A 23,245-nucleotide genomic window follows, 5' to 3' on the forward strand; every position below is an offset into this window, starting at 1 on the left:
CTGTCCCCTTTGTACCCCTGTAGCATGTATGTGCCTCTCCCTGTCCCCTCTGCGTGCCTCTCCCTGTCCCCTCTGCGTGCCTCTCCCTGTCCCCTCTGCGTGCCTCTCCCTGTCCCCTCTGCGTGCCTCTCCCTGCCCCCTCTGCGTGCCTCTCCCTGCCCCCTCTGTAGCATGTATGTGCCTCTCCCTGTCCCCTCTGCGTGCCTCTCCCTGTCCCCTCTGCGTGCCTCTCCCTGTCCCCTCTGCGTGCCTCTCCCTGTCCCCTCTGCGTGCCTCTCCCTGTCCCCTCTGCGTGCCTCTCCCTGTCCCCTCTGCGTGCCTCTCCCTGTCCCCTCTGCGTGCCTCTCCCTGTCCCCTCCGCGTCCCTCTCCCTGTCTCCTCTGCGTGCCTCTCCCTGTCTCCTCTGCGTCCCTCTCCCTGTCTCCTCCGCGTGCCTCTCCCTGTCCCCTCTGCGTGCCTCTCCCTGTCCCCTCTGCGTGCCTCTCCCTGTCCCCTCTGCGTGCCTCTCCCTGTCCCCTCTGCGTGCCTCTCCCTGTCCCCTCTGCGTGCCTCTCCCTGTCCCCTCTGCGTGCCTCTCCCTGTCCCCTCCGTGTCCCTCTCCCTGTCTCCTCTGCGTGCCTCTCCCTGTCTCCTCTGCGTCCCTCTCCCTGTCCCCTCTGTACCTCTGTAGCATGTATGTACCCCTCTCTGTCCTCATGTCACCTGTGCCTCCCTGTTACTTGTCCCCCTCTCACTTCTGCAGCTGGGGCTGCACATTCTGAGATCTGAGCCAGATGTGAGTGGCGGGCGCTGAGGGTGCGGCGGCTTCCTCTCGCCTCCCCTGGGCTCTGTTACCTGGTTTGACTTTGCACTGCAGTACAGATGTAGCTGGAGAAGAGCCAGGATAGAGTGTGAGTGAGCAGTCATATTACGTGTGTGTGTGCGCATTATAGCACCGCAACCTGCTCTCCTACATACAGTGTGTTACAGGAGAGCAGAGATAGAGGGAGCTGAGGGGGTGTTACAGGAGAGCAGAGATAGAGGGAGCTGAGGGGGGATGTTACAGGAGAGCAGAGATAGAGGGAGCTGGGGGGGGGGAATGTTACAGGAGAGCAGAGATAGAGGGAGATCGGGGATGTTACAGGAGAGTAGAGATAGAGGGAGCTGGGGGTGTTACAGGAGAGCAGAGATAGAGGGAGCTGAGGGGGGGGGGGAATGTTACAGGAGAGCAGAGATAGAGGGAGATCGGGGATGTTACAGGAGAGCAGATATAGAGGGAGCTGGGGGTGTTACAGGAGAGCAGATATAGAGGGAGCTGGGGGGTGTTACAGGAGAGCAGAGATAGAGGGAGCTGAGGGGGTGTTACAGGAGAGCAGAGATAGAGGGAGCTGAGGGGGGGATGTTACAGGAGAGCAGAGATAGAGGGAGCTGGGGGGGGGTAATGTTACAGGAGAGCAGAGATAGAGGGAGATCGGGGATGTTACAGGAGAGCAGAGTTAGAGGGAGCTGAGGGTGTAATAGGAGAGCAGAGATAGAGGGAGCTGGGGGGGTTGTTACAGGAGAGCAGAGATAGAGGGAGCTGAGGGGGGGGGGTGTTACAGGAGAGCAGAGATAGAGGGAGCTGAGGGGGGGGGTTACAGGAGAGCAGAGATAGAGGGAGCTGGGGGGGTGTTACAGGAGAGCAGAGATAGAGGGAGCTGAGGGGGGGGGGTTACAGGAGAGCAGAGATAGTGAGAGCTGGGGGTGTTACAGGAGAGCAGAGGTAGAGGGTGCTGAGGGTGTTACAGGAGAGCAGACATAGAGGGAGCTGGGGGGGGGTGTTACAGGAGAGCAGAGATAGAGAGAGCTGGGGGGTGTTACAGGAGAGCAGAGATAGAGAGAGCTGGGGGGTGTTACAGGAGAGCAGAGATAGAGGGAGCTGGGGGGTGTTACAGGAGAGCAGAGATAGAGGGAGCTGGGGGGTGTTACAGGAGAGCAGAGATAGAGGGTCCTGGGGGGGTTACAGGAGAGCAGAGATAGTGGGAGCTGGGGGTGTTACAGGAGAGCAGAGGTAGAGGGAGCTGAGAGGGGGGGGGGGAATGTTACAGGAGAGCAGAGATAGAGGGAGATCGGGGATGTTACAGGAGAGCAGATATAGAGGGAGCTGGGGGTGTTACAGGAGAGCAGATATAGAGGGAGCTGGGGGGTGTTACAGGAGAGCAGAGATAGAGGGAGCTGAGGGGGTGTTACAGGAGAGCAGAGATAGAGGGAGCTGAGGGGGGGATGTTACAGGAGAGCAGAGATAGAGGGAGCTGGGGGGGGGTAATGTTACAGGAGAGCAGAGATAGAGGGAGATCGGGGATGTTACAGGAGAGCAGAGTTAGAGGGAGCTGAAGGTGTAATAGGAGAGCAGAGATAGAGGGAGCTGGGGGGGTGTTACAGGAGAGCAGAGATAGAGGGAGCTGAGGGGGGGGGTGTTACAGGAGAGCAGAGATAGAGGGAGCTGAGGGGGGGGGGTTACAGGAGAGCAGAGATAGAGGGAGCTGGGGGGGTGTTACAGGAGAGCAGAGATAGAGGGAGCTGAGGGGGGGTTACAGGAGAGCAGAGATAGTGAGAGCTGGGGGTGTTATAGGAGAGCAGAGGTAGAGGGAGCTGAGGGTGTTACAGGAGAGCAGACATAGAGGGAGCTGGGGGGGGTGTTACAGGAGAGCAGAGATAGAGAGAGCTGGGGGGTGTTACAGGAGAGCAGAGATAGAGGGAGCTGGGGGGGGGGTTACAGGAGAGCAGAGATAGAGAGAGCTGGGGGGTGTTACAGGAGAGCAGAGATAGAGGGAGCTGGGGGGTGTTACAGGAGAGCAGAGATAGAGGGAGCTGGGGGGTGTTACAGGAGAGCAGAGATAGAGGGTGCTGGGGGGGGGGGGTTACAGGAGAGCAGAGATAGTGGGAGCTGGGGGTGTTACAGGAGAGCAGAGGTAGAGGGAGCTGAGAGGGGGGGGTGTTACAAGAGAGCAGAGATAGAGGGAGCTGGGGGGGGGGGGTTACAGGAGAGCAGAGATAGAGAGAGCTGGGGGGTGTTACAGGAGAGCAGAGATAGAGGGTGCTGGGGGGGGGGTTACAGGAGAGCAGAGATAGTGGGAGCTGGGGGTGTTACAGGAGAGCAGAGGTAGAGGGAGCTGAGGGTGTTACAGGAGAGCAGAGGTAGAGGGAGCTGAGGGTGTTACAGGAGAGCAGACATAGAGGGAGCTGGGGGGGTGTTACAGGAGAGCAGAGATAGAGAGAGCTGGGGGGTGTTACAGGAGAGCAGAGATAGAGGGAGCTGGGGGGGGGGTTACAGGAGAGCAGAGATAGAGAGAGCTGGGGGGTGTTACAGGAGAGCAGAGATAGAGGGAGCTGGGGGTGTTACGTCTTTGCTGCAGCCCCTCCCACTGCGCCACATTTTGTCAGACTGTATTAGCGCCAGGTGCCTTTTTTACCGTAAGTGCGTTTTAGTAGTTCCTTCTGCCTGATGACGGCTGCGCCAACATTGGGGGCATTCATCTGCTGTGTGAGGGAGCAGCTGCTAAGGAGGTGCCTGGTGTCCCTTATATCTAGGTGTTAGACACGGCCAGGGCTTCCGCCACAGGGGCAGTAATGGCACGCATAGAGTATTGCTGAGGGTTCAGTGCTATGTCTGACACTGTGTCACCCGTCGGCTCCATCAGTAACCTCTATAACCTGCCACGGGATGTCCCCAGTACTATGACACGTGCGCGGCGAATACAGGACCATATACTGAATGTGGCCATACGTGCATGGACAATAACATGGTCTCCTGTTATTCTGCAGGGAAAAGACGACTCCAGGGATCAGAAGAGTAAGGACGAGAAGGATGTTGGGGCGTCTGCGAAGAAAGTTGGGCGTCCAGGCAGGAGACGCCGAGTTGACACGGTGAGTAGTAGGTGACTGGTAGCCCCCTTCCCCACTGGCTTTATCCTTCCCCTCCTTGGATCATATGTTCTTGTTGGGGTGAGCTAGCGGCTACATGCCCACCGTGTTCTCAATGTGCGCTCCTGCCGTACGTTGACTGTATTCAGTGAGAAAACTCTTTGCAAAGTATACAGTTTAGCCATCTGCACCCGAACCATGTATATAGAACGTACTCTCCCCCATCCCCCTCCCCTCCACCCCATGGAACTCCCAAAACCATAATGATTTGCCAACAACCATTCACTGCCGTTCTTGTAGGCTGGCCTCACATTTGCTCCCGTCTATTTCTTGCGAACATGGAGGGTGATCTGACCGTATCTCCTTTCATGACCATGCTTCACCACCCGGGGTTTTACGGTCAGTAACCACCCGTTGCCGATTCCTACTGCACCCTAAGAGCACCAGGCTCCTGCACCTGGAACCGCTTGCCTCTGTGTATGCTGCCACGTCATCTGGACGCTTACTGTGGCCCTTCTCTGGCGTGGTACTGAGCAGAGTCGCTGGGGACAGTCGGGGAGTGCGCACGCCGTTGTGCTTATCTTGTGTTCTTGGAGACAACTACTATAGGAAGTATTGTCCACAGAAACTCGGCTCCTATAGTGTTACAATACGTTCCAGCTGTATCGTTGGAACAGTGAACTGTGTATATTTAGAAGTACTCGCTCTACACAACATTTACAACATATTCTGACCGCATAAGGCAAATCGTGCTAACATTGGTCCTCGGGGGTAAGAACCCTATGGAGCAAGTTGGAGAACCACTGTTCTAGGGAATGTAGACAAGAGTAAGGGTTTTGGTGCCTTTTATAGCAAGTCATTACCAACCTGTCTCTTTCAGCTATTGTGAAACTACATATACCAGCACGTCCTGCTACAGTTTAAGCATTCCATAATAATAAAACTGTGTGCAGGGCATGCTGGGACTTGTGGTTTCACAACAACTGGAGAGCCACTGGTTGTCAATGCCTAATCTGTAGAGATTGTTGAGCAGAGTAGAGAATATTGAGGACAGTAGGAGTGGTAGTGACTCTCCAGAGAATGTTAAGGCGATTGTGGGTGTTGGTGCTGCTCTAGAGAATATTAAGAAGATCAGGAATGTTAATGCCGCTCTAGAGAATGTTGAGGAGAGTTGGTAGTGCCTCTCCAGAGAATGTTGAGGAGAGTTGGTAGTGCCTCTTCAGAGAATGTTACAGAGAGTAGGGTTGGTAGTGTCTCTCCAAAGAATGTTGAGTAGGGTAGAGTGGGGTTTTTGCTGCCCCTATAGACAATGTTGTGGAGAATAGGGTTGTTGATGCCTCTATAGATAATGTTGAGGATAGTAGGGTTGTCTGTGCCTCCGTAGATAATATAATATAGTAGGGTTGCTGTCCCCTATAGGGAATGTTGTGGAGAGTAGGATTGTTGGTGCCTCTGTAAACAATGTTGTGAAGAGTAGACTTGTTGGTGTCTCTGTAGAGAATGTTGAGAAGAGTAGGGTTGGTGGTACCTCTGTAGAGAACATTGAGGAGAGTAGGATTGGTGCCTCTGTAGAGAATGTTGAGGAGAGTAGGCTTGTTCGTGGCTCTGTAGAGAAAGTTGAGGGGAGTAGGATTGTTGGTGTTTCTGTAGAGAATGCTGAGGAGAGTAGGGTTGGTGGTACCTCTGTAGAGAATGTTGAGGAGAGTAGGGTTGGTGGTACCTTTGTAGAGAATGTTGTGGAGAGTAGGGTTGGTGGTACCTCTGTAGAGAATGTTGAGGAGAGTATGCTTCTTGGTGCCTCTGTAGAGAATGTTGAGGAGAGTAGGCTTGCTCTCCTCAACATTCTCTACAGAGACACCAACAAGCCTACTCTTCACAACATTGTTTACAGAGGCACCACCTCTTGAGGAGAGTAAGCTAGCTGGGGTCTGTAGAGAACATTGAGGAGAGTAGGGTTGCTGGTGCCTCTGCAGAGAATGCTGAGGAGAGTAGGGTTGCTGGTGCCTCTGCAGAGAATGTTGAGGAGATTAGGGTTGTTGGTGCCTCTGTAGGGAATATTGAGAAGAGTAGGGTTGTTTGTGCCTCTGTATAGAATGTTGAGTAGAGTAGAGAATGTTGAGGATAGTGGGGTTGCTGGTGCCTCTGTAGACAATGTTGTGGAGAGTAGGGTTGTTCGTGTCTCTGTAGAGAATGTTGAGGAGAGGAGGGTTGTTGGTGTTTCTGTAGAGAATGTTGAGGAATGTAGGGTAGGTGGTGCCTCTGTAGAGAATGTTGAGGAGAGTAGGCTTGTTGGTGCCCCTATAGACAATATCGAGGAGAGTAGGGTTGTTGATGCAACTCTAGAGAATGTTGTGGAGAGTAGGGTTGTTGGTGCCTCTGTAGATAATGTTGAGGATAGTAGGGTTGCTGGTGTCCCTATAGGGAATTTTGTAGAGAGTAGAGGGGTTGGTGCCTCTGTAGAGAATGTTGTGAAGAGTAGGCTTGTTGGTGTCTCTGTAGAGAATGTTGAGGAGAGACAGGTTGGTGGTACCTCTGTAGGCTTGTTTGGCTCAATGCTTTTTCCAACCTGCTAGCTAGCAGAACTTATTGCACAAATGGTGTCTTGAGGGTAAACCTCAGATCTGAAGTGATGCTGCTGCCTCCTCCATAGCAGTGAACGGGACCCGGGGCGCTCGACCCAGGTTACCTGTTCAGACTGCCCAGCAACTCAGCTCCGACCATGTAAAACCTTTCTTTTAACCTGGGTCGGAATACCGGGTTGCTGGACCTGGTTTTTTTTTAAATGTCGGTTGAGACCCGGCAAAACCGCGGGTCGGAACCGCTTTAGTTAGAGGTCAACACGCAAAGGGCCTGATTCTGGTTCACTTGCATAAGAAAAGTCAATCTCTAATGGTCACAACCATGTGCACTGCAGGTGGGGCAGATGTAACATGTGCAGAGAGAGTTACATTTGGGTGTTATTTTGTTTCTGTGCAGGGTAAATACTGGCTGCTTTATTTTTGTTTTCTACACTGCAATATAGATCTTAGTTTGAAGTACAAACCCCACCCAAATCTCTCTGCACAGGTTACATCTGCCCCACCTGCAGTGCAGCATGGTTTTGTCCACTAGAGAGTGAATTTGCTTTTGCAAGTGAACCAGAATCATGCCCAAAGTGTGGTTGTCGTATTTTTGGGTGTACGCCATCATTTTCAATGTATTGCGTATTATCACACTATTTGCTGATTAAAGAAGGTTCATTGTATTGTTTTGTGTATGTTTCATAGTGATCTACTCCATATACATTCCCTTATGGTTACCTTCACATTCAGTGCATTCATAATTAAATACTGGATCCTGGTAAGTGCCGACATCACTGGGTCCCAGCGGGAGAGGGGAAGAATCACTACTGTGGCTTTGACTCAGTGAAATTTAATATTCAGTCTTATGAAAAATTTAAGTCATGATTTATTCAGAGACATATAGTGCAGCTTGTATTTCTATTCATTGGCTGGCTAGCCGTCACCTGGTGTTACCTCTGTCCCCAGCTGTCACCTACAGTTTGCTGTATCTGTACCCTGTTACCTGGTGTTACCTCTGTCCTCTGCTGTCACCTACAGTATGCTGTATGCTGTATCTGTACCCTGTTACCTGGTGTTACCTCTGTCCTCTGCTGTCACCTACAGTATGCTGTATCTGTACCCTGTTACCTGGTGTTACCTCTGTCCTCTGCTACCTACAGTATGCTGTATCTGTATCTGTACCCTGTTACCTGGTGTTACCTCTGTCCTCTGCTGTCACCTACAGTATGCTGTATCTGTACCCTGTTACCTGGTGTTACCTCTGTCCTCTGCTGTCACCTACAGTATGCTGTATCTGTACCCTGTTACCTGGTGTTACCTCTGTCCTCTGCTGTCACCTACAGTATGCTGTATCTGTACCCTGTTACCTGGTGTTACCTCTGTTCTCTGCTGTCACCTACAGTATGCTGTACCTGTACTTGTACCATTACCTGGTGTGACCTCTGTCCCCTGCTGTCACCTACAGTATGCTGTACCTGTACTTGTACCATTACCTGGTGTGACCTCTGTCCTCTGCTGTCACCTACAGTATGCTGTATCTGTGCCCTGTTACCTGGTGTTACCTCTGTCCTCTGCTGTCACTTACAGTATGCTGTATCTGTACCTGTACCATTACCTGGTGTTACCTCTGTCCTCTGCTGTCACCTACAGTATGCTGTATCTGTACCCTGTTACCTGGTGTTACCTCTGTCCTCTGCTGTCACCTACAGTATGCTGTACCTGTACCCTGTTACCTGGTGTTACCTCTGTCCTCTGCTGTCACCTACAGTATGCTGTATCTGTACCTGTACCATTACCTGGTGTTACCTCTGTCCTCTGCTGTCACCTACAGTATGCTGTATCTGTACCCTGTTACCTGGTGTTACCTCTGTCCTCTGCTGTCACCTACAGTATGCTGTATCTGTGCCCTGTTACCTGGTGTTACCTCTGTCCTCTGCTGTCACCTACAGTATGCTGTATCTGTACCCTGTTACCTCTGTCCTCTGCTGTCACCTACAGTATGCTGTATCTGTACCCTGTTACCTGGTGTTACCGCTGTCCTCTGCTGTCACCTACAGTATGCTGTATCTGTACCCTGTTACCTGGTGTTACCTCTGTCCTCTGCTGTCACCTACAGTATGCTGTATCTGTACCCTGTTACCTGGTGTTACCTCTGTCCTCTGCTGTCACCTACAGTATGCTGTACCTGTACCCTGTTACCTGGTGTGACCTCTGTCCTCTGCTGTCACCTACAGTATGCTGTATCTGTACCCTGTTACCTGGTGTTACCTCTGTCCTCTGCTGTCACCTACAGTATGCTGTATCTGTACCCTGTTACCTGGTGTTACCTCTGTCCTCTGCTTTCACTTACAGTATGCTGTATCTGTACCCTGTTACCTGGTGTTACCTCTGTCCTCTGCTGTCACCTACAGTATGCTGTATCTGTACCCTGTTACCTGGTGTTACCTCTGTCCTCTGCTGTCACCTACAGTATGCTGTATCTGTACCCTGTTACCTGGTGTTACCTCTGTCCTCTGCTTTCACTTACAGTATGCTGTATCTGTACCCTGTTACCTGGTGTGACCTCTGTCCTCTGCTGTCACCTACAGTATGCTGTATCTGTACCCTGTTACCTGGTGTGACCTCTGTCCTCTGCTGTCACCTACAGTATGCTGTATCTGTACCCTGTTACCTGGTGTGACCTCTGTCCTCTGCTACCTACAGTATGCTGTACCTGTACCCTGTTACCTGGTGTTACCTCTGTCCTCTGCTGTCACCTACAGTATGCTGTATCTGTACCTGTACCATTACCTGGTGTTACCTCTGTCCTCTGCTGTCACCTACAGTATGCTGTATCTGTACCCTGTTACCTGGTGTTACCTCTGTCCTCTGCTACCTACAGTATGCTGTATCTGTACCCTGTTACCTGGTGTGACCTCTGTCCTCTGCTGTCACCTACAGTATGCTGTATCTGTACCCTGTTACCTGGTGTTACCTCTGTCCTCTGCTGTCACCTACAGTATGCTGTATCTGTACCCTGTTACCTGGTGTGACCTCTGTCCTCTGCTGTCACCTACAGTATGCTGTATCTGTACCCTGTTACCTGGTGTTACCTCTGTCCTCTGCTGTCACCTACAGTATGCTGTATCTGTACCCTGTTACCTGGTGTTACCTCTGTCCTCTGCTACCTACAGTATGCTGTATCTGTACCCTGTTACCTGGTGTTACCTCTGTCCTCTGCTGTCACCTACAGTATGCTGTATCTGTACCTGTACCCTGTTACCTGGTGTGACCTCTGTCCTCTGCTGTCACCTACAGTATGCTGTATCTGTACCTGTACCCTGTTACCTGGTGTTACCTCTGTCCTCTGCTGTCACCTACAGTATGCTGTATCTGTACCCTGTTACCTGGTGTTACCTCTGTCCTCTGCTGTCACCTACAGTATGCTGTATCTGTACCCTGTTACCTGGTGTTACCTCTGTCCTCTGCTGTCACCTACAGTATGCTGTACCTGTACCCTGTTACCTGGTGTTACCTCTGTCCTCTGCTGTCACCTACAGTATGCTGTACCTGTACCATTACCTGGTGTGACCTCTGTCCTCTGCTGTCACCTACAGTATGCTGTACCTGTACCCTGTTACCTGGCGTTACCTCTGTCCTCTGCTGTCACCTACAGTATGCTGTATCTGTACCCTGTTACCTGGTGTTACCTCTGTCCTCTGCTGTCACCTACAGTATGCTGTACCTGTACCCTGTTACCTGGTGTTACCTCTGTCCTCTGCTGTCACCTACAGTATGCTGTATCTGTACCTGTACCATTACCTGGTGTTACCTCTGTCCTCTGCTGTCACCTACAGTATGCTGTATCTGTACCCTGTTACCTGGTGTTACCTCTGTCCTCTGCTGTCACCTACAGTATGCTGTATCTGTACCCTGTTACCTGGTGTTACCTCTGTCCTCTGCTGTCACCTACAGTATGCTGTATCTGTACCCTGTTACCTGGTGTTACCTCTGTCCTCTGCTGTCACCTACAGTATGCTGTATCTGTGCCCTGTTACCTGGTGTTACCTCTGTCCTCTGCTGTCACCTACAGTATGCTGTATCTGTACCCTGTTACCTGGTGTTACCTCTGTCCTCTGCTGTCACCTACAGTATGCTGTACCTGTACCCTGTTACCTGGTGTGACCTCTGTCCTCTGCTGTCACCTACAGTATGCTGTATGCTGTATGCTGTATCTGTACCCTGTTACCTGGTGTTACCTCTGTCCTCTGCTGTCACCTACAGTATGCTGTATCTGTACCCTGTTACCTGGTGTTACCTCTGTCCTCTGCTGTCACCTACAGTATGCTGTATCTGTACCTGTACCGTTACCTGGTGTTACCTCTGTCCTCTGCTGTCACCTACAGTATGCTGTATCTGTACCCTGTTACCTGGTGTGACCTCTGTCCTCTGCTGTCACCTACAGTATGCTGTATCTGTACCCTGTTACCTGGTGTTACCTCTGTCCTCTGCTACCTACAGTATGCTGTATCTGTGCCCTGTTACCTGGTGTTACCTCTGTCCTCTGCTGTCACCTACAGTATGCTGTATCTGTGCCCTGTTACCTGGTGTTACCTCTGTCGTCACCTACAGTATGCTGTATCTGTACCTGTACCATTACCTGGTGTTACCTCTGTCCTCTGCTGTCACCTACAGTATGCTGTATCTGTGCCCTGTTACCTGGTGTTACCTCTGTCCTCTGGTATTGCCTGTACTGTATCTGTACCATGTTACCAGGTGTTAATTGTGCTGTACCTGTGTATTTTTACCTGTACTGTATCTTTCTGGTGTTACCTGTACTGAATCTGTGTGTTGTTACCTGTACTGTACCTGTGTATTGTTACCTGGTGTTATCTGTACTGTACCTGTGTGTTGGTACCTGGTGTGTCCTGTACTGTTCCTGTGTATTGTTACCTGTACTCTTCCTGTGTATTGTTACTTGTACTGTATCTGTGTATTGTTACCTGTACTCTACCTGTGTATTGTTACCTGTACTGTATATGTGTGTTGTTACCTGGTGTTACCTGTACTGTACCTGTGTGTTGTTACCTGGTGTTACCTGTATTGTTACCTGTATTATACCTGTGTGTTGTTACCTGTACTGTATATGTGTGTTGTTACCTGTACTGTACCTCTGTATTGTTACCTGGTGTTGCCTGTACTGTACCTGTGTGTTGTTACCTGGTGTTACCTGTACTGTACCTGTATATTGTTACCTGTACTGTACCTGTGTATTGTTACCTGTAATGTACCTGTGTATTGTTACCTGTAATGTACCTGTGTATTGTTACCTGGTGTTGCCTGTACTGTACCTGTGTGTTGTTACCTGGTGTTACCTGTACTGTACCTGTGTTGTTCCCTGGTGTTGCCTGTACTGTACCTGTATAATGTTACCTGTACTGTACCTGTGTATTGTTACCTGGTGTTACCTGTAATGTACCTGTGTATTGTTACCTGTAATGTACCTGTGTATTGTTACCTGGTGTTGCCTGTACTGTACCTGTGTGTTGTTACCTGGTGTTACCTGTACTGTACCTGTATATTGTTACCTGTACTGTACCTGTGTATTGTTACCTGGTGTTGCCTGTACTGTACCTGTGTGTTGTTACCTGTACTGTACCTGTATATTGTTACCTGTACTGTACCTGTGTATTGTTACCTGGTGTTACCTGTACTATACCTGTGTGTTGTTACCTGGTGTTACCTGTACTGTACCTGTGTGTTGTTACCTGGTGTTACCTGTAATGTACCTGTGTATTGTTACCTGTAATGTACCTGTGTATTGTTACCTGGTGTTGCCTGTACTGTACCTGTGTGTTGTTACCTGGTGTTACCTGTACTGTACCTGTGTTGTTCCCTGGTGTTACCTGTACTGTACATGTGTGTTGTTACCTGGTGTTACCTGTACTGTACCTGTGTATTGTTACCTGGTGTTACCTGTAATGTACCTGTGTATTGTTACCTGTAATGTACCTGTGTATTGTTACCTGGTGTTGCCTGTACTGTACCTGTGTGTTGTTACCTGGTGTTGCCTGTATTGTACCTGTGTGTTGTTACCTGGTGTTGCCTGTATTGTACCTGTGTGTTGTTACCTGGTGTTACCTGTACTGTACCTGTGTTGTTCCCTGGTGTTGCCTGTACTGTACCTGTGTGTTGTTACCTGTACATCTTTGTCCTAAGTATATGAAAGGATGTGGTTTCTTTGTTGGGGTTCGGTTCCATCGTGTTCATTGTGAATATATAAGAACTTGAGTGACATCTATCAGCCAGACTATGTGAATATGGGTGACGGGAGGTGACAGGGCCTCTGCGCACAGCTGGTATTAGGACACCTGCTGTCCTCTCTGGTCTGTATCGCCGAGGTGTCATGTCCTAGACTGCGGATCACTCAGACCGTGCTCAGTCACATGAGGACACCACTAAATATATCTGCGCGACAGGAAATGCACCTAATTCTGACTTCCTGCACCAGCTGCCTCCTTCCTTTCTCCCTGCTGATAGTATTATCTACATGTGTGTAAGCAAAGCAACTGGGTAACACCATGCTACATTGCAGGTGGGGTAGATGTAACAAGCACCTGGGAACACCATGCTACATTGCAGGTGGGGCAGATGTAACATGCACCTGGGTAACACCATGCTACATTGCAGGTGGGGCAGATGTAACATGCAACTGGGTAACACCATGCTACAATGCAGGTGGGGTAGATGTAACAAGCACCTGGGAACACCATGCTACATTGCAGGTGGGGTAGATGTAACATGCACCTGGGTAACACCATGCTACATTGCAGGTGGGACAGATGTAACATGCAACTGGGTAACACCATGCTACATTGCAGGTGGGGTAGATGTAACAAGCACCTGGGAACACCATGCTACATTGCAGGTGGGGTAGATGTAACATGCACCTGGGTAACACCATGCTACATTGCAGGTGGGGCAGATGTAACATGCACCTAGGTAACACCATGCTACATTGCAGGTGGGGCAGATGTAACATGCAAGTATGCTGCACTGTAGGGGGGTTGCATGTATCCCACACATTTTAGAAAGCTTAATTGTTGCACTGCAATTTAGATTTCAGATTCTACCTGCCCCCCCTGCATGTTACATCTGCCCCCCTGCAGTGCAGCATGGCACTGAACAGTTGCTGTATTTTTCGCTTTACATACAAACATGAATCAGGCCCTTAATGCCGGCATATGTCAGCATTCAGAGCATGTCGACATGTTTCCTATCAACACTTTTTACGACCTCATAGTGGATGAGTTTTTAGTGTTGGATGTTTAACCCTGCAATGCTGAGCAGCCAATGTTTCCTCAACATCGCTAGATTTCTCCCCCGACAACTTAAAAAACAGTAACACACACTGTCACGGTGTATGCTGCTGCTGAGGCGGGTGACAGAGTGAAAGACAGTCTGGTCAGCCAATCAGCAGCAGCACACAGGATAGCCCCACCCCTGCCTCACTGCAACTGGTGCTGTTAGTGAGTCACTGGTTGCTATGATGGCTGGCTCTGTAGCTATTGGTCACTAAGCAGTGACTGACAGCTTGTGTCAGGCAATCACTGTATGACAGACCCAGGCCAGCGGTGCCTATAAGTCTGGAGTGACATCATTGGCGAGGAGCTGAGAGAGAGGAAGGGTTTGAGAGGTAACATACTACAGAGTGCGGGCCAGATGCACTAAGCTTCAAAAGCGATAAAATGGAGAGTGTTAAACCACCAGCCAATCAGCTCCTGCCTGACATGTCACATGCTGTGTTTGAGAACTGTCAGGCAGGAGCTGATTGGCTGGTGGTTTATCACTCTCCATTTTATCGTGTGTGTGGTGATGATACAGACTTCAGTTGGGAGAGGAGAAGAGAGAGAGAAGGGGGAACTACAGAGGAAGTGAGAACATTAAAGGTACGGGATAGGACGCGCCTACAGTTGTTTCAACGTACATTGGGGCAGATGTACTAAGCCTGGAGAAGAGATAAAGTGGAGACAAAGCACCAGCCTGTACTGTGTTTGAAAATGACAGTTGGGAGCGGATTGGCTGGTGCGTTATCTCCTTTCACTTTATCGCCACTTTATCTCTTCTCCGGGCCTAAGGGGTGTACACACGGAGCGACTTTTGCTAGTGAGCGATTTTGACTATACTAGAATGAACATACTTGGTTGGTACTCATTGCAGATCGCCTAGTGATTATCTCCCGCAGCAGTGAATAGCAGACAGCCAGCGATCTAGCCAAAATATTCCTGCCTGGCAACTCTTTATTACTAGGCGATATTATAGGGAGATTTGTCACCGTGACAGAGATCTGTACTAACCTTCTAAGCAATTTTGACTATGTAGTCAAAATCGCTTAGAAGGATCTCACCGTGTGTACACCCCCTTAGTACATCTGCCAGAGTATGTTCATGACATAGATGTGACGGCAGATAAGAACCCCTTGGCCCATCTAGTCGGCCCCTCTATTAAACATGTTACCTCAAACCATTCTGTGTAAGGATATCACTATGCCTATCCCAAGCATGTTTACATTGTACTACTGTATTTGCCTCTACCACCTCTGATGGGAGGCTATTCCACTTATCTACTACTCTTTCTGTGAAGAATGTCTCCCACCTGTACCTTGTTATAACCCTTGGTAAATCTGACAGTGTCTATCATGTCCCCCCTTTCCCTTCTCTGCTCCAAACTATACATATTAAGATCTTTCTTGGTACGTTTTGTGATGTAGGCCATGCACCATTTTAGTTGCCCTTAAAAAAAAAAAAAGGGCAGCTAATAGCAGATTGTGAGCCGCTGTGACATGTAGCAGATTGTGAGCCGCTGTGACATGTAGCAGATTGTGAGCCGCTGTGACATGTAGCAGATTGTGAGCCGCTGTGACATGTAGCAGATTGTGAGCCGCTGTGACATGTAGCAGATTGTGAGCCGCTGTGACATGTAGCAGATTGTGAGGCACTGTGACATGTAGCAGATTGTGAGGCGCTGTGACATGTAGCAGATTGTGAGGCGCTGTGACATGTAGCAGATTGTGAGGCGCTGTGACATGTAGCAGATTGTGAGGCGCTGTGACATGTAGCAGATTGTGAGGCGCTGTGACATGTAGCAGATTGTGAGGCGCTATGACATGTAGCAGATTGTGAGGCGCTGTGACATGTAGCAGATTGTGAGGCGCTGTGACATGTAGCAGATTGTGAGCCGCTGTGAGATGTAGCAGATTGTGAGCCGCTGTGACATGTAGCAGATTGTGAGGCGCTGTGAGATGTAGCAGATTGTGAGCCTCTGTGACATGTAGCAGATTGTGAGCCGCTGTGACATGTAGCAGATTGTGAGCCGCTGTGACATGTAGCAGATTGTGAGCCGCTGTGAGATGTAGCAGATTGTGAGCCGCTGTGACATGTAGCAGATTGTGAGGCGCTGTGACATGTAGCAGATTGTGAGCCGCTGTGACATGTAGCAGATTGTGAGCCGCTGTGACATGTAGCAGATTGTGAGCCGCTGTGACATGTAGCAGATTGTGAGGCGCTGTGAGATGTAGCAGATTGTGAGCCGCTGTGACATGTAGCAGATTGTGAGGCGCTGTGAGATGTAGCAGATTGTGAGCCGCTGTGACATGTAGCAGATTGTGAGGCGCTGTGACATGTAGCAGATTGTGAGGCACTGTGACATGTAGCAGATTGTGAGGCGCTGTGACATGTAGCAGATTGTGAGCCGCTGTGACATGTAGCAGATTGTGAGCCGCTGTGACATGTAGCAGATTGTGAGGCGCTGTGACATGTAGCAGATTGTGAGCCGCTGTGACATGTAGCAGATTGTGAGCCGCTGTGACATGTAGCAGATTGTGAGGCGCTGTGACATGTAGCAGATTGTGAGCCGCTGTGACATGTAGCAGATTGTGAGGCGCTGTGACATGTAGCAGAATGTGAGGCGCTGTGACATGTAGCAGATTGTGAGGCGCTGTGACATGTAGCAGATTGTGAGCCGCTGTGAGATGTAGCAGATTGTGAGCCGCTGTGACATGCAGCAGATTGTGAGGCGCTGTGACATGTAGCAGATTGTGAGCCGCTGTGACATGTAGCATGATGTGAGGCGCTGTGACATGTAGCAGATTGTGAGCCGCTGTGACATGTAGCAGATTGTGAGCTGCTTTGACATGTAGCAGATTGTGAGGCGCTGTGACATGTAGCAGATTGTGAGCCGCTGTGACATGCAGCAGATTGTGAGGCGCTGTGACATGTAGCAGATTGTGAGCCGCTGTGACATGTAGCATGATGTGAGGCGCTGTGACATGTAGCAGATTGTGAGCCGCTGTGACATGTAGCAGATTGTGAGCTGCTTTGACATGTAGCAGATTGTGAGGCGCTGTGACATGTAGCAGATTGTGAGCCGCTGTGACATGTAGCATGATGTGAGGCGCTGTGACATGTAGCAGATTGTGAGCCGCTGTGACATGTAGCAGATTGTGAGCTGCTTTGACATGTAGCAGATTGTGAGGCGCTGTGACATGTAGCAGATTGTGAGGCGCTGTGACATGTAGCAGATTGTGAGGCGCTGTGACATGTAGCAGATTGTGAGGCGCTGTGACATGTAGCAGATTGTGAGGCGCTGTGACATGTAGCAGATTGTGAGGCGCTGTGACATGTAGCAGATTGTGAGCCGCTGTGAGATGTAGCAGATTGTGAGCCGCTGTGACATGTAGCAGATTGTGAGGCGCTGTGACATGTAGCAGATTGTGAGGCGCTGTGACATGTAGCAGATTGTGAGGCGCTGTGACATGTAGCAGATTGTGAGCCGCTGTGACATGTAGCAGATTGTGAGGTGCTGTGACATGTAGCAGATTGTGAGGCGCTGTGAGATGTAGCAGATTGTGAGCCGCTGTGACATGTAGCAGATTGTGAGCCGCTGTGACATGTAGCAGATTGTGAGGTGCTGTGACATGTAGCAGATTGTGAGGTGCTGTGACATGTAGCAGATCGTGAGCCGCTGTGACATTTAGCAGAATGTGAGCCGCTGTGACATGTAGCAGAATGTGAGCCGCTGTGAGATGTAGCAGAATGTGAGCCGCTGTGACATGTAGCAGATTGTGAGCCGCTGTGACATGTAGCAGATTGTGAGGCGCTGTGACATGTAGCAGATTGTGAGGCGCTGTGACATGTAGCAGATTGTGAGCCGCTGTGACATGTAGCAGATTGTGAGGCGCTGTGACATGTAGCAGATTGTGAGGCGCTGTGACATGTAGCAGATTGTGAGCCGCTGTGACATGTAGCAGATTGTGAGGTGCTGTGACATGTAGCAGATTGTGAGGTGCTGTGACATGTAGCAGATCGTGAGCCGCTGTGACATTTAGCAGAATGTGAGCCGCTGTGACATGTAGCAGAATGTGAGCCGCTGTGAGATGTAGCAGAATGTGAGCCGCTGTGACATGTAGCAGATTGTGAGCCGCTGTGACATGTAGCAGATTGTGAGGCGCTGTGACATGTAGCAGATTGTGAGGCGCTGTGACATGTAGCAGATTGTGAGCCGCTGTGACATGTAGCAGATTGTGAGGCGCTGTGACATGTAGCAGATTGTCACCTCCTGTGAGTTGTTGCAATAAAGTGCAGTTAATGCTCCATGCTTTTTTTCCTTCCGTAACAAATTTTATTTACCACAAAACCTGAATCATATATCCAACTTTCTGTGTATAACTGTAATGCTGCGCACACACTATATAGTCAAAATCGCATCGGTATCGCATGCAGATTGTATGCAGATCGCACGGGTTTTTCACCTTGCGCTCCCGCTGCGCGCTCCCCGTGGCAGCACAAATAGAAACCCAGATAGATAGACAGGGCAGCAATGACTATATGGTGCAAATCTAATGCAGATAGCAAGAATTGTATGTAAATGGTACAGAGTCAGCAAAGATTGCATAGCAAGGGAATCTCACCGTGTGTACACAGCATAAGCCTCCAACAAGATAAACTTAATAGAAGGATTGTCGGTACTTCTTTACTTTCACGGCGCCACTAGATTAGGAAAGATAGGATATCGCGGTCATCACGGGCATTAAATGCACTAAAAAAATCGGGTGCGACGCGATGCCCGCGATTTCCCATAGGGACCAATGTTAAATTTCTCAATTGACACGATTTTTCTGTTCAATGCCTCAATTGACACGATTTTTCCATAGGAATCAATGTTAAATGGCCCACAGAGGCCAAATAGACACCCTGAAGTGTGAAATGGCCCCCACAATTGTTAACGCCACCCCACGATCAACGCGAACCCGAAGCGTGGCGAGCGCAGCGGTACGCGTCCTACGACCTTTTCATACCCCCACTATCCACGTCGGCGTGGAGTTGAGAATAGAATAGTGTGGCGAGCCACCGAGCCCGAAGCATGGCGAGCGGACGAGGATACCTGTGAAGCCCGCGAAGGGACGCGTTTACCTGTGAAGGTATCCGCGTCCCCTCGCGGGGCTCGCTGTGCTCGCCACGCTTCGGGCTCGGTGGCTCGCTGCACTCGCCACACTATTCTATTCTCAACTCCACGCCGACGTGGATAGTGGGGGTATGAAAAGGTCGGAGGACGCGTACCGCCGCCCCTCGCGGGCTCGCTGCGCTCGCCACGCTTCGGGTTCACGTTGATCGTGGGGTGGCGTTAACAATTGTGGGGGCCATTTCACACTTCAGGGTGGCTATTTGGCCTCTGTGGGCCATTTAACATTGTTTCCTATGGAAAAATCGTGTCAATTGAGGCATTGAACAGTAAAATCGGGTCAATTGAGAAATTTAACATTGGTCCCTATGGGAAATCGCGGGCATCGCGTCGCACCCGATTTTTAGTGCATTCAATGGCCGCGATGCCCGCGATTTCTAGTGGCGCCGTGAAAGTACAGGAGTACCGGATTATTTATCATTTCAGCAGTGTAATAGTGTATTTTATGCTTAAGTAAACCCTTTATTAAAAAAAAAGACTATAGAAACATCGGTTAACCAATGTTTTCTCTTCGATGTCCCTATGCCGACTGTTACGCCTGTGTTGGGCCATTTCAGCCACACCAATAGCTACCCCAGGAGTTAGAGCGGTGTACACATGATCCTTGTAGGTGGTGACCTTACAGTCTCTCTCCAGCAGAGGGCGTCTTACAGATGCTTGTAGTCCTCCCCATTGGGAATGTCTGTTGCTGTAGGGAGCGGGGATAAAGGCTCTGTGCTTAGTGTAGCACACGACCTGGGGATCGGAGCCTTTGTAGAGGTTTGTATTTAGGGGTCTGGAGTTGGTGTGAGTTGCTGACGGTTCGGCTGTGTCGGCATCAGGGAGTAAGGACTCACTGCACTGTGGATTACCCATGTCCCCACCAGAGAGGTTACACTGCACTGCGGATCAGCCATGTCCCCACCAGAGAGGTTACACTGCACTGCGGATCAGCCATGTCCCCACCAGATAGGTTACACTGCACTGTGGATTATCCATGTCCCCACCAGAGAGGTTACACTGCACTGCGGATCAGCCATGTCCACACCAGATAGGTTACACTGCACTGCGGATCAGCCATGTCCACACCAGAGAGGTTACACAGCACTGCGGATCAGCCATGTCTCACCAGAGAGGTTACACTGCACTGCGGATCAGCCATGTCCCCACCAGATAGGTTACACTGCACTGTGGATTATCCATGTCCCCACCAGATAGGTTACACTGCACTGCGGATCAGCCATGTCCACACCAGAGAGGTTACACTGCACTGCGGATTATCCATGTCCACACCAGATAGGTTACACTGCACTGTGGATTATGCATGTCCCCACCAGAGAGGTTACACTGCACTGCGGATCAGCCATGTCCCCACCAGAGAGGTTACACTGCACTGCGGATCAGCCATGTCCACACCAGAGAGGTTACACTGCACTGCGGATCAGCCATGTCCACACCAGATAGGTTACACTGCACTGCGGATCAGCCATGTCTCACAAGAGAGGTTACACTGCACTGCGGATTATCCATGTCCACACCAGAGAGGTTACACTGCACTGTGGATTATGCATGTCCCCACCAGAGAGGTTACACTGCACTGCGGATCAGCCATGTCCCCACCAGATAGGTTACACTGCACTGTGGATTATCCATGTCCCCACCAGATAGGTTACACTGCACTGCGGATCAGCCATGTCCCCACCAGATAGGTTACACTGCACTGCGGATCAGCCATGTCCACACCAGAGAGGTTACACAGCACTGCGGATCAGCCATGTCCACACCAGATAGGTTACACTGCACTGCGGATCAGCCATGTCCACACCAGAGAGGTTACACAGCACTGCGGATCAGCCATGTCCACACCAGAGAGGTTACACAGCACTGCGGATCAGCCATGTCCCCACCAGAGAGGTTACACTGCACTGCGGATCAGCCATGTCCACACCAGAGAGGTTACACAGCACTGCGGATCAGCCATGTCCACACCAGAGAGGTTACACTGCACTGCGGATCAGCCATGTCCACACCAGAGAGGTTACACAGCACTGCGGATCAGCCATGTCCACACCAGAGAGGTTACACTGCACTGCGGATCAGCCATGTCCCCACCAGATAGGTTACACTGCACTGCGGATCAGCCATGTCCCCACCAGAGGGGTTACACTGCACTGCGGATCAGCCATGTCCCCACCAGATAGGTTACACTGCACTGCGGATCAGCCATGTCCACACCAGATAGGTTACACTGCACTGCGGATCAGCCATGTCCCCACCAGAGAGGTTACACTGCACTGCGGATCAGCCATGTCCACACCAGAGAGGTTACACAGCACTGCGGATCAGCCATGTCCACACCAGATAGGTTACACAGCACTGCGGATCAGCCATTTCCACACCAGATAGGTTACACAGCACTGCGGATCAGCCATGTCCACACCAGATAGGTTACACTGCACTGCGGATCAGCCATGTCCACACCAGATAGGTTACACTGCACTGTGGATTATCCATGTCCCCACCAGATAGGTTACACTGCACTGCGGATCAGCCATGTCCACACCAGATAGGTTACACAGCACTGCGGATCAGCCATGTCCACACCAGAGAGGTTACACAGCACTGCGGATCAGCCATGTCCACACCAGAGAGGTTACACTGCACTGCGGATCAGCCATGTCTCACAAGAGAGGTTACACTGCACTGCGGATCAGCCATGTCCACACCAGAGAGGTTACACTGCACTGTGGATTATCCATGTCTACACCAGAGAGGTTACACCGCACTGCGGATCAGCCATGTCCACACCAGAGAGGTTACACTGCACTGCTGATCAGCCATGTCCCCACCAGAGAGGTTACACTGCACTGCGGATCAGCCATGTCCACACCAGAGAGGTTACACTGCACTGCGGATCAGCCATGTCCACACCAGAGAGGTTACACTGCACTGCGGATCAGCCATGTCCACACCAGAGAGGTTACACTGCACTGTGGATTATCCATGTCCACACCAGAGAGGTTACACCGCACTGCGGATCAGCCATGTCCACACCAGAGAGGTTACACTGCACTGCGGATCAGCCATGTCCCCACCAGATAGGTTACACTGCACTGTGGATTACCCATGTCCTCACCAGAGAGGTTACACTGCACTGCGGATTATCCATGTCCCCACCAGAGAGGTTACACTGCACTGCGGATCAGCCATGTCCCCACCAGATAGGTTACACTGCACTGCGGATCAGCCATGTCCACACCAGAGAGGTTACACTGCACTGTGGATTATCCATGTCCCCACCAGAGAGGTTACACTGCACTGCGGATCAGCCATGTCCACACCAGAGAGGTTACACTGCACTGTGGATTATCCATGTCCACACCAGATAGGTTACACTGCACTGTGGATCAGCCATGTCCACACCAGAGAGGTTACACTGCACTGTGGATTATCCATGTCCACACCAGAGAGGTTACACAGCACTGCGGATCAGCCATGTCCCCACCAGAGAGGTTACACTGCACTGCGGATCAGCCATGTCCACACCAGAGAGGTTACACTGCACTGCGGATCAGCCATGTCCACACCAGAGAGGTTACACTGCACTGCGGATCAGCCATGTCCCCACCAGAGAGGTTACACTGCACTGCAGATCAGCCATGTCCACACCAGAGAGGTTACACTGCACTGCGGATCAGCCATGTCCACACCAGAGAGGTTACACTGCACTGTGGATTATCCATGTCCACACCAGAGAGGTTACACAGCACTGCGGATCAGCCATGTCCACACCAGAGAGGTTACACTGCACTGTGGATTATCCATGTCCACACCAGAGAGGTTACACAGCACTGCGGATCAGCCATGTCCACACCAGAGAGGTTACACTGCACTGTGGATTATCCATGTCCACACCAGAGAGGTTACACAGCACTGCGGATCAGCCATGTCCACACCAGAGAGGTTACACTGCACTGCGGATCAGCCATGTCCACACCAGAGAGGTTACACTGCACTGTGGATTATCCATGTCCACACCAGAGAGGTTACACAGCACTGCGGATCAGCCATGTCCACACCAGAGAGGTTACACTGCACTGCAGATCAGCCATGTCCACACCAGAGAGGTTACACTGCACTGCGGATCAGCCATGTCCCCACCAGAGAGGTTACACTGCACTGTGGATTATCCATGTCCACACCAGAGAGGTTACACTGCACTGCGGATCAGCCATGTCCACACCAGAGAGGTTACACTGCACTGCGGATCAGCCATGTCCACACCAGAGAGGTTACACTGCACTGCGGATCAGCCATGTCCACAC

The 23,245-nt window shown here is 50.8% G+C and overlaps 1 protein-coding gene across 5 annotated transcripts in view; it reads left to right on the forward strand.

Annotated features, from left to right (window-relative positions):
* LOC146064915 (DNA (cytosine-5)-methyltransferase 3A-like) overlaps positions 1 to 23,245 on the forward strand; it is a 196,320-nt gene that overhangs the window by 32,769 nt on the left and 140,306 nt on the right. For all 5 annotated transcript variants that reach the window (XM_083178924.1, XM_083178926.1, XM_083178925.1 and 2 more), the window contains exon 3: positions 3,784 to 3,885. In XM_083178924.1, the coding sequence (XP_083035050.1) occupies positions 3,784 to 3,885 (102 nt within the window). The remainder of the gene's footprint in view (positions 1 to 3,783; positions 3,886 to 23,245) is intronic.

The sequence above is a fragment of the Crinia signifera genome, chromosome 3 (genome assembly GCF_055691185.1).
Source record: "Crinia signifera chromosome 3, ASM5569118v1, whole genome shotgun sequence".
In the NCBI taxonomy this organism is placed as follows: domain Eukaryota; kingdom Metazoa; phylum Chordata; class Amphibia; order Anura; family Myobatrachidae; genus Crinia; species Crinia signifera.